This window comes from Pelodiscus sinensis, chromosome 1 (genome assembly GCF_052426305.1).
Source record: "Pelodiscus sinensis isolate ZL-2025 chromosome 1, ASM5242630v1, whole genome shotgun sequence".
NCBI classification, from domain to species: Eukaryota; Metazoa; Chordata; order Testudines; family Trionychidae; genus Pelodiscus; species Pelodiscus sinensis.
The window spans coordinates 352,340,298-352,353,424 of NC_143052.1; the positions used below are offsets into that span (position 1 = coordinate 352,340,298).

General features: G+C 49.3%; 2 protein-coding genes across 2 annotated transcripts; one reads left to right on the top strand and one right to left on the bottom strand.

The window, feature by feature from the left end:
* LOC102446102 (olfactory receptor 52P1-like) lies at window positions 1–978 on the top strand. The gene has a single exon (XM_006116671.4). It carries the CDS (start codon window positions 40–42, stop codon window positions 976–978), a length of 939 nt encoding a protein of 312 aa, XP_006116733.3. The 5' UTR covers window positions 1–39.
* A 10,026-nt stretch (window positions 979–11,004) lies between these two features.
* Window positions 11,005–11,958, bottom strand: LOC142829200 (olfactory receptor 52P1-like). Its single transcript, XM_075927948.2, has one exon. It carries the CDS (start codon window positions 11,956–11,958, stop codon window positions 11,005–11,007), a length of 954 nt encoding a protein of 317 aa, XP_075784063.1.
* Between the last annotated feature and the right edge of the window lie 1,169 nt (window positions 11,959–13,127).

A 13,127-nucleotide genomic window follows, 5' to 3' on the forward strand; every position in this document is an offset into this window, starting at 1 on the left:
CTGAGCATTTCTGAGCCAGATTCATGAATCAGTCACCTCATGACAGACTTTAACCTCACGCCCTCTGACTCTCCATCATTCATCCTGATGGGCATCCCTGGCCTGGAAGCGGCCCACGTCTGGATTTCCATCCCTTTCTCTACCTTCTACATTCTGGGCCTGCTGGGTAATTTCACAGTTCTGTTTGTGGTAGGCAAAGAGCAGACCCTGCACAAGCCAATGTACCTGCTGATCTGCATGCTGGCGCTCACAGACATGGGTATGTCTACCTCTGTCGTGCCAAAGGCCCTGTGTATATTTTGGTTCAACTGGAAAGGCGTGACTCTAGGTGGCTGCCTCACCCAGACGTTCTTCCTTCATGCAGTTTCTGTGATGCACTCAGCCGTCCTCGTGACAATGGCCTTTGATCGCTACGTTGCCATATGTGACCCTCTGAGATATGCCACCATCCTCACCAACACACGAATAGCAAAGCTAGGGCTGGTGGGTTTGATAAGAGCGGTTCTCTACATTCTGCCCATGCCCCTGCTCCTGAGCAGGCTGCCGTTCTGTGACAACCATATCATCCCCCATACGTACTGTGACCACATGGCTGTAGCAAAGATGTCGTGTGGGGACTTCACAATCAACAGGACGTATGGCTTGGTGATAGCTTTTCTAGTCATTGGGTTAGACCTGACACTCATTGGCCTGTCATACGTTCTGATCATCCGGGCCGTCCTCAGAATCCCCTCCAGGAAAGCCCACCAGAAAGCCCTCAACACCTGCACAACCCACGTCTGTGTGATGCTGACGTCTTACACTCCTTTCCTCTTCTCCAACCTGGCACACCGGTTCGGTCAGGGCATCGCTCCCCATGTTCACATCACCTTGGCCAACCTCTATTTCCTTTTTCCCCCCATGTTCAATCCCATCATTTATGGGGTCAAAACCAAAGAGCTTTCTGACCAAGTGGGAAAATACATCTGTAGAAGATGATCGCCTGTGGCAAATGACTTTAAACCCAAGTGAAATGAGATGGATAGACTACGTCTTTCGCCATCAATTGTGCTGTGTCACAGCATTGGGACAGTTCCCACTCTGCGATGTTCCTCACTCCTAACCTTCTATCATTCCATCACCAAGCACTGGTCTCTCTATTGCTCAGTTCCCTCTCTTTCACCATCATCTAAAGCACTTTCTGCATCATTCATCAGCCCCCAACTTCCTGTCAGTTGGCCTTTCCTTGTCTCCCAGACCACTAGACTCTTTGTGAACAGGGTTCTTGATCAGCTTGATGAACCAAAGTTCCTCTTTCACATATTCACAGCCAAAAAAAGACACCACAAGGCACAAAGTTGACCTTCTCTATGGTATGAACAGAGCGCCAGATTTACGTGATGTTTCTATGTCCAATCCGTCAGGAAGACTGGAGAAAAAAACTAAATGTTTCCATCGGATAGTGCTAATACAGGAAAGCTGCTGCAGGATTTGAAGACATTCTACCAAAGCCTGTTGCTGAGAATGATGAATCCATGTTTTTTTAAGAACCAGCCTGTTGTGTTAAACTGCAACATTGTCTTGGAGTGAAATAAATTAGCACTTTCTACGCAGCTGATTCTAGAGTTGCTTTTCAGGTGGAACTATCAAAATATACACTAAGCATTCTGACCGTTGATGGCATCAAAAGCTGTTGAGTTTTCGTCTTGGAGTTTGGGAACCAGATGAAGCAGCGAATGCCACCGGATATACAGATGATTGAATCGCTTGAAGTACTAAGTCCTACTGTGCTTGACCCTTCATGGTCCGGATTGACTGATGTCTCATGTTTGCCAGTGTTTGTAGAGAATTTGCACAGCTGAAGCAGCACAGGAAAGTTTTGCCTATAGCTCACTGGACTCCTAATGGGACAGCCAAGTAAAACTGTTTAGGGTTCAAGTTCTTGTAAACACAGATGCAGCGGAAGACATAGATTTTAGTGAATTTTCTTTATTTGAATTTGTATTGCTGTTGCTTACTTTCAGTAACGCTGCTGTGGAAAGACTGCTCTATCAAATAAAATTGATAAAAAAAGAACAAAGAAAAATTGTGCAACAGGGTACAAGAAGAACTTTACAAAAATATTTTTTTCTTGTTAGGACGTGTTTTCAACAAAAGAAAATAGGTGGTGGATAGTTTTAATCCACCAAAGTAATGATTATATTTCTCACTGCAGATATGCATGGCCAGCCGCAGAAGTATATTATCATGATAAAGACAGCGAGAATGACATGTTGCCTTTCAGGCTATGTCTAGACTGCAAGCCTCTTTCGAAAGATACTTTCGAAAGAGCCTCTTTCGAAAGAGCGCGTCTAGACTACAATACGCGGATCGGAAAATTGATCCGCTTTTTCGAAAAAGAGCGTCCTGACTGATGGACGCTCTTTCGAAATTAAAAGCCACCCGGAACCGCTTCTGCCAGGGCATGGGGGCAGCATTTCCTTCCGGGTGCTGCTGCCTGCCTGCCCTTTACAGAGACGCGGCGTGGTTAAAGGGACACTCCTGAACACCCGTTGCTCTGCTCCTGCAGCTGCCTTTGCTGTCCCTCTAGGAGGTAAGCAAGGCATTGCAGTGCTGGTTTGGAGTGCTCAGCTTCCTGGGACACCCCAGCAGGTTTTTTGTTTGGAGGTTTTTCTGTTTTAGACCCATTTTTTTGGCATGGAGCCAGAGCTGCCCCTGGGCAGGCGATGGCCCCACGCCATCATACTGCAAGTGTTGCTGCATCTGCATGACACAGTCATGAGGCTCCTTCCCCATCTGGACCCAGACCAGAGGTACGAAGGGATCGTCCGTCAAGCAGCCGCACTGCCCTTGCCTCCAAACTTCTTTGTGGACAGGCGTGTTTGGAGGTTTGACACCAGCTCTGACTGGTGGGACCGGCTCGTGATGGAGCTCTGGGATGACCAAGAGTGGCTACGCAACTTCTGGATGCGAAAGACCACTTTCCAGGAGCTGTGTACCTGGCTCGCCCCTGCTCTGCAACGGCAAGACACCCACCTGCGGCCCGCCATCCCCCTGGAAAAGAGGGTCGCCATTGCCCTCTGGAAGCTGGCAACCCCCGACAGCTACCGCTCCGTGGGACACCAATTTGGAGTGGACAGGTCTACTGTTGGATCCATCCTGATGGAGGTAAGTCATTGTCAGGGGACAGTCACAGTTTGGGGTGGGGGGAAGGGAGACTGTCAGGAAGGGCAAAGTGGAGTGTGAGTGGGAGGGAGCTCCTCCACTCACCCTGAATTGTTGGGGGGGGGGGTTCTGAGGAGGGGATTCCCGGGGTGTTTGAGAGGGAAGGTGGGTGGTGGGTTCTCCTCCTAAGAGATAAGGCACCCCTTCTAACATTTTGTTGTCTGTCTCGTTCTGCAGGTGGTGAGGGCCATCAATTCGGAGCTGCTCAACAGGCTCATCTGTCTACCGGATCTGGACAGCGTCATGGCCGGCTTTGCTGCCCTTGGCTTCCCGAATTGTGGAGGAGCGCTCGATGGGACACACATTGCAATCCGTGCACCGCCCCATCGAGCAGCCCAATTCATTAACAGAAAGGGCTACTTTTCTGTGGTCCTCCAGGCCCTGGTCGACCATCGTGGCCAGTTTTCTGACATTTGTGTTGGGTGGTCAGGGCGGGCACAGGATGCCCGCATCTTCAGGAACTCGTACCTCTACCGGAGGCTTCAGGCAGGAACATTTTTCCCGCATCACGACTTTGCAGTTGGGGATGTGCACATGCCGGTGTGCATAGTGGCTGATGCGGCCTACCCCCTGATGCCGTGGCTGATGAAGCCCTACACCGGCCAGCTGGATGCGAGCAAGGAGCAGTTTAATGCTCACCTTAACCGGGCTCGCAACCAGGTGGAATGTGCGTTCGGACGTTTAAAAGGCAGATTCCGGTGCTTGCTCACACGGCTAGACATGGGGGAGAGCAACATCCCGGAGGTGGTGGCTGCGTGTTGCGTTCTCCATAACCTGGTGGAGAGGAAAGGGGAGGCCTTCCTACCAGGGTGGGGTAGAGGTGCTGATGGCCAGGAGAGGCACTTTGCCCAGCCCCGGACAGCTGCCATCCGCCAGGCTCACCCGTCTGCTGTTTGCATACGGGAGGCCCTACGGGAGCAATTCTCAAGTGGAGGCCACTGACTGTACTGAGGGGCTTCTGCCTGGGGACTGAGCCCTGGCCCAATAGAAGCTTTCCTCCACAACCCATCTCCTGACCCTGTTTGGAGAAATAATAAACACCAGGGTTTGTCTCAAAATAATAAGTTCTGTTTTATTTTTTTAAATATCACTCAAAAAATAGTATAACTGTTGCAAACATAAAAAAGCTTTTGTTCATTTTTTATGTAGAAAAAACTATGTACAATAAACATTTTGTTGAACACTTTCTTTGTCATTTAACTGGGGTGATGGGGGTGCTTGAAACCTGGAGGGGGGAAGGGGACTTGAAACCTGGAGGGGGGAAGGGGATCAGGTTGCACGGTGCTTGCCTGATCGCAGTCTCCTGCCTGGGCCTCGTGTTCGGGGTCCATCATGGCCACGGGATCGGGTGGTGCACCTGTCGGTTGGCTGGATAGGGTGCTCTTGGGACGGGGAGGCCTGGGGGAGAGGAGGGCCAGGGGGAGAGAGGGGCTGGGGAGCTGGGGGGGCTGGGGGAGAGGGAGGTCCAAGGGGGGAAAGGGATGCTGTTGTGGAAGGGGGGTTTGGTGGGGCGGGGTCATGGGGTGCTGGAGGAGCAGGACCAGGCACAGGAGCAGGCAAGCCGCAGACCTCCCTGAGAGTGGCAGTCAGGGACGTGCGCTGCTGGACCAGCTCCTCCATCAGCCGGTCATGCCACCGATCATCTGCCTCCGCCCTCTCTCTCAGGATGGAGTTGAGCTCCTGCACGGCCTCCACATGCTGCCTCAGGATGTCCGCATACACACGCCTGTGTCTGCGGCTCCCATGTCCCCGAGATGGAGGTGGAGGTGGGGCTGGGGTGCTGCGGCCCTCTTGCACGGCTGGTCCGGCTGTGGAGGAAAAGAAGACACAATCAGTCCTAAAAAACTGGACTCTGTAGCACTTAAAATACTAACAGGATGGTTTATTAGGGGATGAGCTTTCGTGGGCCAGACCCACTTCCTCAGATCAGAGTAACACGGCTACATTTCTATCACAATCAGTCATGTGTGCAACAGCTGTCCAAAAGGGCATGCCCTCTCCCTTGAGACAGGGGAATCAGACATTCTGAAGGTAACACAGTGTGTGACCTGGGCATCAGCCTGAGCATGACAGGTTTCCCTTGTGCATCACCCACTGTGCACCCACCTACCTCCCCCCCCCCCCGGTGTTACACAACCTCACTGCACTCACCTGCTGCTTCATCTCCTGCGCCAGATGACACCTGGGAGGCCTCTGGGGTCTGGGTGACTGGCTCCAGGGTGAGGGTCGCCGTCTCCTCACTGTCCTCCTCTGGCACCATGTCCCCGTCTCCTGAGTGCTCTGGGTCCTGCTCTGGCGCGTCCACCACAGGGTCTGCCAAGCCTGACTGGACGAAACGCCGTGGTGTGCGTGCTTCACCACCACCACCCAGGATCTGGTCCAGCTCACTGTAGTAAGGGCAGTAGTAGGGGGCTGCACCAGAATGGGAGCTCTCCTCCCTGGCCTTGACATATCCTTGGCGCAGCTCTTTCACTTTGGAGCGCACCTGGTCCTGGGTGCGGGGGTAGTGTCCCTTCTGGGCCAGGGCCTCTGCCATGCGGCCATAAATGTCCGCATTTCGCCACCTGCTTTTGAGGGCTTGTAAGGCCTCCTGCTCTCCCCAGAGCTCCAGAAGGGTCTTGAGCTCTGGCCCAGATCATGATGGTTCCCGGCGTTTGGAGCCCCTGGCTGGGTCCCCAGAAGGCTCTCTGGAAGGGCCAGGAGGGTCTTGGGGCTGGGACATGCTGCACCTAAGTAGCCGTGTGCTCTGGCTCCTTTGCTGCAACAAGTGGCTGTGAGGGTGCCTGTCCCTTTAAGAAATGGCTGCAGACAGGAACCACAGACATGCAACCCATGCCCCAGATTGTCCACCAGGGCTTCTTCCTGGAGGCCAATATTTTCGAAAAAATGGCCTCCCCACGTCCACACTCACTTACTTTCGACAGATCTCCGTCGAAAAAGGCGTTCTTCCTCGTGCCATGAGGTTTACCGCCGTCGAAAGGAAAGCCGCGTTCTTTCGATTTAATTTCGAAAGAACGCGGCTGCAGTCTAGACGCAGGGGAAGTTTTTTCGAAAAAAGGCTACTTTTTTCGAAAAAACCCCTGAGTCTGGACACAGCCTCAGAGACTAAGAATAACCAGCTAGAATAATTCCACACAAAATACAACATTCAGTACCATCACTGAATGGAATTAGAAATAAATAACGTAATAATTATACTTTTGTTTTTTCCAATACTTACATTTTGGGTTACTGCGGTAATAAAAAATATTTTGTTTCAGAAACAGATGGGGCTACTGTTAGGTTAATTTTCAAGTGTCTTTGAGCTATTAATGTAGTAGAAATCTGGGAACCCCAGAACCAATGAGGCCAGATCTACAGAAGTTTGAGTTGGGTATGAGCCAGAGACCCATCCCCGAGCCTGAGCCAGGCTGGAGATGGAGAAGCGGTGCTGAGACTAAGATGGGGAGCTGCCGCTGGAATTCATGAAAGCCAGAAACTGGGGCAGTTCTGAGCTGAGTCATTCCACAAGTACCATGGTATCTGAGTCTGAGGAGAGGCTCGGGAGAGCTAGGTGGGTCTGCGGGCAGAGGGCCGACTGCAGGGAGGCGTTACCCGACTGGAGGGCCTTTCAGGCGGGATGCAGACGGGGTAGACAGGGATATTGTGGGAGAGCAGATGCTGGGAAGAAGGCTCTTGCCATGTAGACCCTGAGGGAGAACAGAAACCACCAGAGCAGACGCATGATCTGCAGCCAAGTGACTGGGAGGGAGGGCTGGGATGTGAGAGGAGCAGATTGTGACCTTTCCATGGTCTAAATGGTGCTTGGTCCTGCCATGAGGGCAGAGGACTGGACTCGATGACCTCTCGAGGTCCCTTCCAGTTCTAGTGTTCTGTGATTCTAGGATTCCTTCCATCTCAGAAATGGGTGTTTGTGCTATATCCCATGCCCACAGGACAGGTTCCTTGCTTCCTTTAATCTTTTCCATTAGTTCTTTCTTTTTCTTACCATTGCCGTTTAGTCAATTGTATGTCATTGGGTTAACATAGTGATCAGTGGGGTTAGGGAATTGTCCAGTGCAGAAAGAGAACCCAGGGTATGTCTACACTAGCCCCCTAGTTCGAACTAGGGATGCTAATGTAGGCATTCGAAGTTGCAATTGAAGCCCGGGATTTAAATATCCCAAGCTTTATTTGCATCTTCCCGTCCGGGAGCCATTTTTAAATCCCTGTAGTCCAAACTAACTGCTCACGGCTACACGCGGCAGTCAAACGTTCACTCGAACTAAGTCCTTAATTCGAGTTAACTGTTACACCTCATTCCACGGTGTCACTCTAAAGCCAAAAAGCAAGGGAGGAGCTCATGTCCTGACACATACCGGCACATTGGCTTTCCAAAATAATTATTTAGCTGTAACCATGGTAACCAAAGAGTCTCACTATCCATGTAAGTCCTTCCTGATTCTTGCTTGGCTCATGGCCTCATCGACCATTTCTGGCAATGAGGCCCTCACTCCAATTAGGCACTGAATGAAGGGAGCATTGTTTTACTGTTTTGCATTTTCCATGTTTCAATTTCATCAAAACTCCTCTTGCTCTTGTGTTACGAGACAGGGAGACCCCATTCTCCATCTGCTCCCTACCAGACAGTGATGTGTAGGCTTCTCTCCTCTCCTGTCTCATTCATGTCCTTTGTAGGGGAACAAACCCAGTCTCTTCAATAGCCCTTCACATCACAGTCTCCCTAGGCCCTTCATTATTCCGTGAACCCTCTAGGTCTGCAATGTCCTGTGTGCACTGAGGAGTCCAGAGGAGGGTGAAACATTGTCTGTAGGAACCAACTGGAGCCCACATTCCGAACTCCTACCCCAGTCATAAACCTCCTCCTGCACATCAAACCCCTGCCCTAGCCCTAGCCCTGAGCACCAAATGCCCTCCCAGAGCTCCCACCTAGAACCTCCTTGGGCACCCCAACTGCTTGCCCCAAGTTCAGCTCAGAGCCCCTCTTGCACACTAAATCCCTTAATCCAAGATCAGAGCCTGCACCCCAACCCTCTGCCCCTGCCTGGTGAAAGTGGGGGAGGAAGGATGGAGTGAGAAGGGGGCGGGGTCTGAAAGAAGGCAGGGAAAAGGGTATTTGAGTTTGAGGTAGATCTTGTATTGCACTTAAATTCAAAAAGTGATCTCATGCTTAAAAAGTTTGGAGACCACTGCCTTAATCCAAGACCGGAGTGTGCACCCCAACCCTCAGCCCCAGCCTGGTGAAAGTGAAGGAGGATGGGGGAGGGAGGATGTAGTGCACAGGGACTTGGGGGCACTTGGGGCTTCGATTGCACTTAAATTCAAAAAGTGATCTTGTGCTTAAAAAGGTTGGAGACCATTGGTCTAGATCATCCCTGACAGGTGTCTGTCTAACCTGCTCTTAAATATCTCCAGTGATGGAGATTCCACAGCCTCCCTAGGAAATTTATTCTAGTGTTTAACAACCCATTTTTCCCAATGTCCAACCTTGCTGCAATTTAAGCCCATTGCTTCTTGTCCTATCCTCAGAGGCCAAGGAGAACAATGTTTATCTCTCCTCCTTGTAACATAAGAACGGCCGTACTGGGTCAGACCAAAGGCCCATCTAGCCCAGTATCCTGTCTGCCGACAGTGGCCAGCACTAGGTGCCCCAGAGAGGATGGACCGAAGACAATGACCAAGCAATTAGTCTCCTGCCATCTCTCTCCAGCCTCTGACAAACAGAGGCCAGAGACACCATTTTATCCCCTGGCTAATAGCCTTTTATGGACCTAACCTCCATGAAATTATCTAGCTTCTCTTTAAACTCTATTATAGTCCTAGCCCTCACAGCCTCCTCTGGCAAGGAGTTCCATAGGTTGACTACATGCTGTGTGAAGAACTTTCTTTTATTAGTTTTAAACCTGCTACCCATTAATTTCATTTGGTGTCCTCTAGTTCTTCTATTATGGGAACTAATAAATAACTTGTCTTTATCGGCCGTCTCCACACCACTCATGATTTTATAGACCTCTATCATATCCTCCCCTCAGTCTCCTCTTTTCTAAACTGAAAGGTCCCTTATAGATACTTATAACACCCTTATAGATACTTGAAAACTGCTACCATGTCCCCTCTCAGTCTTCTCTTATCCAAACTAAACAAGCCCCGTTCTTTCAGTCTTCCTTATAAGTCATGTTCTCTAGAACTTTAATCATTTTGTTGCTCTTCTTTGGACCTTCTCCAATTTCTTCACGTCTTTCTTGAAATGTGGTGCCTAGAACAGGACACAGTACTCAAAGGGTATGTCTACAAAAGTTGACTTTTGTCCACAAAACTATACCTGCATCCACACTGCCTTTGAGTTATGTCAACATAACGTCGACAAAACTCAGCAGTTTTGTCGACGTATGTAAACCTCATTCTACGAGGAATAACGCCTTTTATCGACAGAGTTCTGTCGATAGAAGGCATTATTGCATCTACACTGTCCTTTGCGGCCACACTGTTATGTTGACAAAGTGGCTTATTTTGTCGACAGAACTGGATGTAGTCTAGACGCTCTTTGTCGACAGAAGCTTTGTCGACAGTATCTGTTGACAAAACTTCTGTCAACAAAACCCTGTAGTCTAGACATACCCTAACTGAGGCCTAACCAGCGCACAGTGGAGCTGAAGAATGACTTCTCATGTCTTGCTCACAACACTCCTGTTAATTCATCCCAGAATCATGTTCGCTATTTTTGCAACAGCATCACACTGGTGACTCATGTTTAACTAGTCTTCCACTCTGACTCATAAATCGCTAAATCATGATGCTGAGCTCAGCCAAATAGGGAGTGTTAGCCAAAGGTGCACTGACTGAGTTAATTTAGAGCCTGATCTGATTGGATGGAATCATGCCTTTGGTTCAGAAGTGCGTTCTCCCCGGACCCTACCGTATCTATCACCGGCAGATTTGTTTTAGTCTGTGAATAAGCACAGACACAGCAGTAAATTTAATCAATATATTATGAAGCATAATGGACAGAACTATACCATACAAATGATCCAACAATAACAATCCCAACCCCGTTGATATATGAAGAAGACAGTACAGATTAAACCATGAGCTAACAGTTGGATACCATATTGGCTCAGATGTCCTATGGTCTGGAACCAGCTCTGGACCTACTATCTCGTGGTTTCGATAGCCGAGAGGGAAGAACACTGAGGCATCCCTGGTGGTAAATGAGGTGACTTTGAACAGTTCAGTCTTTTGAAGAAGCATGCGCCTTCGCGACACCGTACAAAGCTATTCACGTAGATTGCTAAACCAAACAGGACTTGCAGCGTTCACGTCCGATGCAGTGGGAGAGGTAGCTGCTGATTCACAATGTTGGGCATACGCCACAACCGTGGATCAGAGCGCCCTGGCGGCAGTAGGAGAAGAGCAGGTCTGGAAAAACGGAGATGGTCCCAGCCTTCGCCATGGTATCCCAAGCCAGTGTATCTCTCTTTCTTGTTGTACTGGAAAACTGTCGACCCGATCCTCTCCCAGGTCAGGTTATTTATAAGTTCAAAGGCGGGAACTTTATCAGAGTCCTGTGTGCAACATGCAGGGTGACGTGTGCAAAAAGTTTGTACCTGGTGCACAGGATTACTGACATGCTCAAAGCTTTAGTGCTGAGTGTATAGTCTTTTGGTGGCAACTGTCCCTGTCAATCACCCGGGTTCCATTTTGACATCTTCACACACATCCTGTCTCCATTTTGTTTTAACACTAGCATGTTAACAGGAGCAAACACCATTGATAATGAGGAACTAGTCTTTTCTCCTCTTATCATGCAAGTTTAACCCATATTCTCCTGGTGTATTTGCCCACTTTCTCACGAAGCTCTTTGTTTTTGACCCCATAAACAATAGGGTTAAGCATAGGGGGGAAGAGGAAATAGAGGTTGGCCAAGATGATGTGTATATGAGGAGAGATGCCCTGACCGAACCGGTGTACCAGAGTGGAAAAGAGACCAGGAGGATAAGACACGAGCATGACACAGATGTGGGCGGTGCAGGTGTTGAGGGCTTTCTGGTGGGCTTTCCTGGAGGAGATTCTGAGGACAGCCCTGATGATCAGAGTATAGGACAGTACAATGAGCATTAGATCCAACCCCAGGATTACAAATGCTATCACCAAGCCGTAGGTCCTGTTCACTGCGATCTCTGCACACGACATCTTTGCCACAGCCATGTGGTCACAATACGTATGCGGGATAAAGCGGTTGGCACAGAACGGTTGCCTGCTCAGGAGCAGGGGGAGGGGCAAAATGAAGACAACAGCTCTTGTCACACCTACCAGTCCAAGCTTAGCTATCCGTGGGGTGCTGAGGATGGTGGCGTATCTCAGAGGGTTGCAGATGGCCACGTAGCGATCGAAGGCCATTATCACGAGGACAGATGAGTGTGTCATAGAACCAGCGTGATGAAAAAACATCTGGGTGAGGCAGCCACCCACAGTAATGCCTTTCAAATTGAACCAAAATATGCAGAGGGCCTTCGGCACAACGGAGGTAGATGTGCCAATTTCTATGAGCGCCAGCATACAGAGGAGCAAGTACATGGGCTTGTGCAGGGTCTGCTCTTTGCCGACCACAAAGAGAATTGTGCAATTTCCCAGCAGGCCGATAATGTAGCACATAGAGAAAGGGATGGAAATCCAGATGTGAGCAGTTTCCAGGCCGGGGACACCAGTGAGGAAGAATGTTGAAGGATCATATGGGGTGATGTTGAAAATTGCCATTTGGCTGTCAACATGTTGATCGGATTCAGAAAGGCTCATGATATCTGTGAAGGGGGAGAGGGGCGTTACACATTGAATAACAGACATTAGGGAAATCTTTTCTAGTTATTATCCACCTAGGAAGAGGGTGAGCAGTGAGGTGGAAACATTTACAGATGATACCCTATTATTTAGCTCATAGTCAAGTCCAGAGAAGTCTACACAGGGGCTGCATCTACACTACATGGGGGTTTGCGTGAAAATGGCCGTTTTTGCGCAAAAACCCGCGGAGCATCCACACCTCAAGCGCATTTTAACGGAAGTTAATTTACAGTAAATCAAAAGAACAGAGTGGTTTTTGTGATGGCACGCACCAGCACTTTTTTTAAAAAACACCTGTAGTATAGACACACCCTCAAGGCTTTATTAGACTGCGGAACTCATTGCCAGAAGAGGAGTTTGCAGCCAAGTGAGACTCAACCAGCGTTTGAACGTTTTTATGCATAGTGGGACAACCCAATTAGAATGGTTACCACCAAATAAATATTTTGCAAAGCCTACCCGCCCACTTGTTTCAGGGCACAAGCCAATCTTTAACTGTTAGGCATTAGGGTCATTCCTCCTATTCTCATAGGGTGCGTCTACACAGCATGGCTTAACTCGAAATAAGATACACAAATTGAGCTATGTCGGTGGCGTAGCTTACTTTGAAATAGCATATTTCAAAATTGGGAGTGTCTACACAGCACTTACTTTGAAACCGAGCACTCTTCCTCCGACTTCCCTTAGGGTATGTCTACATTGCACAGTGATTTTGAAATAAGCTATGCTGGAATAGTTATTCTGAAATAGCCTATTTTGAAGTAGCACATCTACACTGCAGGGAAGCCTCAAAATTAGTCTGAGGCAGGCTTCCCTAATGTAGATGTGCTATCTCGATTTAGAGCCCCTGGAAGAATAACTTAGCCCCTCACCAGGGACATACTATTTCGAAATAGCAGCAGTGGAACGTCTACGTGGGCCTCATCCTCCCTGATTGGATCCACCTCGTCATCTCCAGCCTGATTCTGGCCTGCATATTTATACCTGCCTCTGGAAATTTCCACTACATGCATCTGGCGAAGTGGGTCTTTGCCCACGAAAGCTTATGCTCCAACACTTCAGTTAGTCTATAAGGTGTCACACGACTC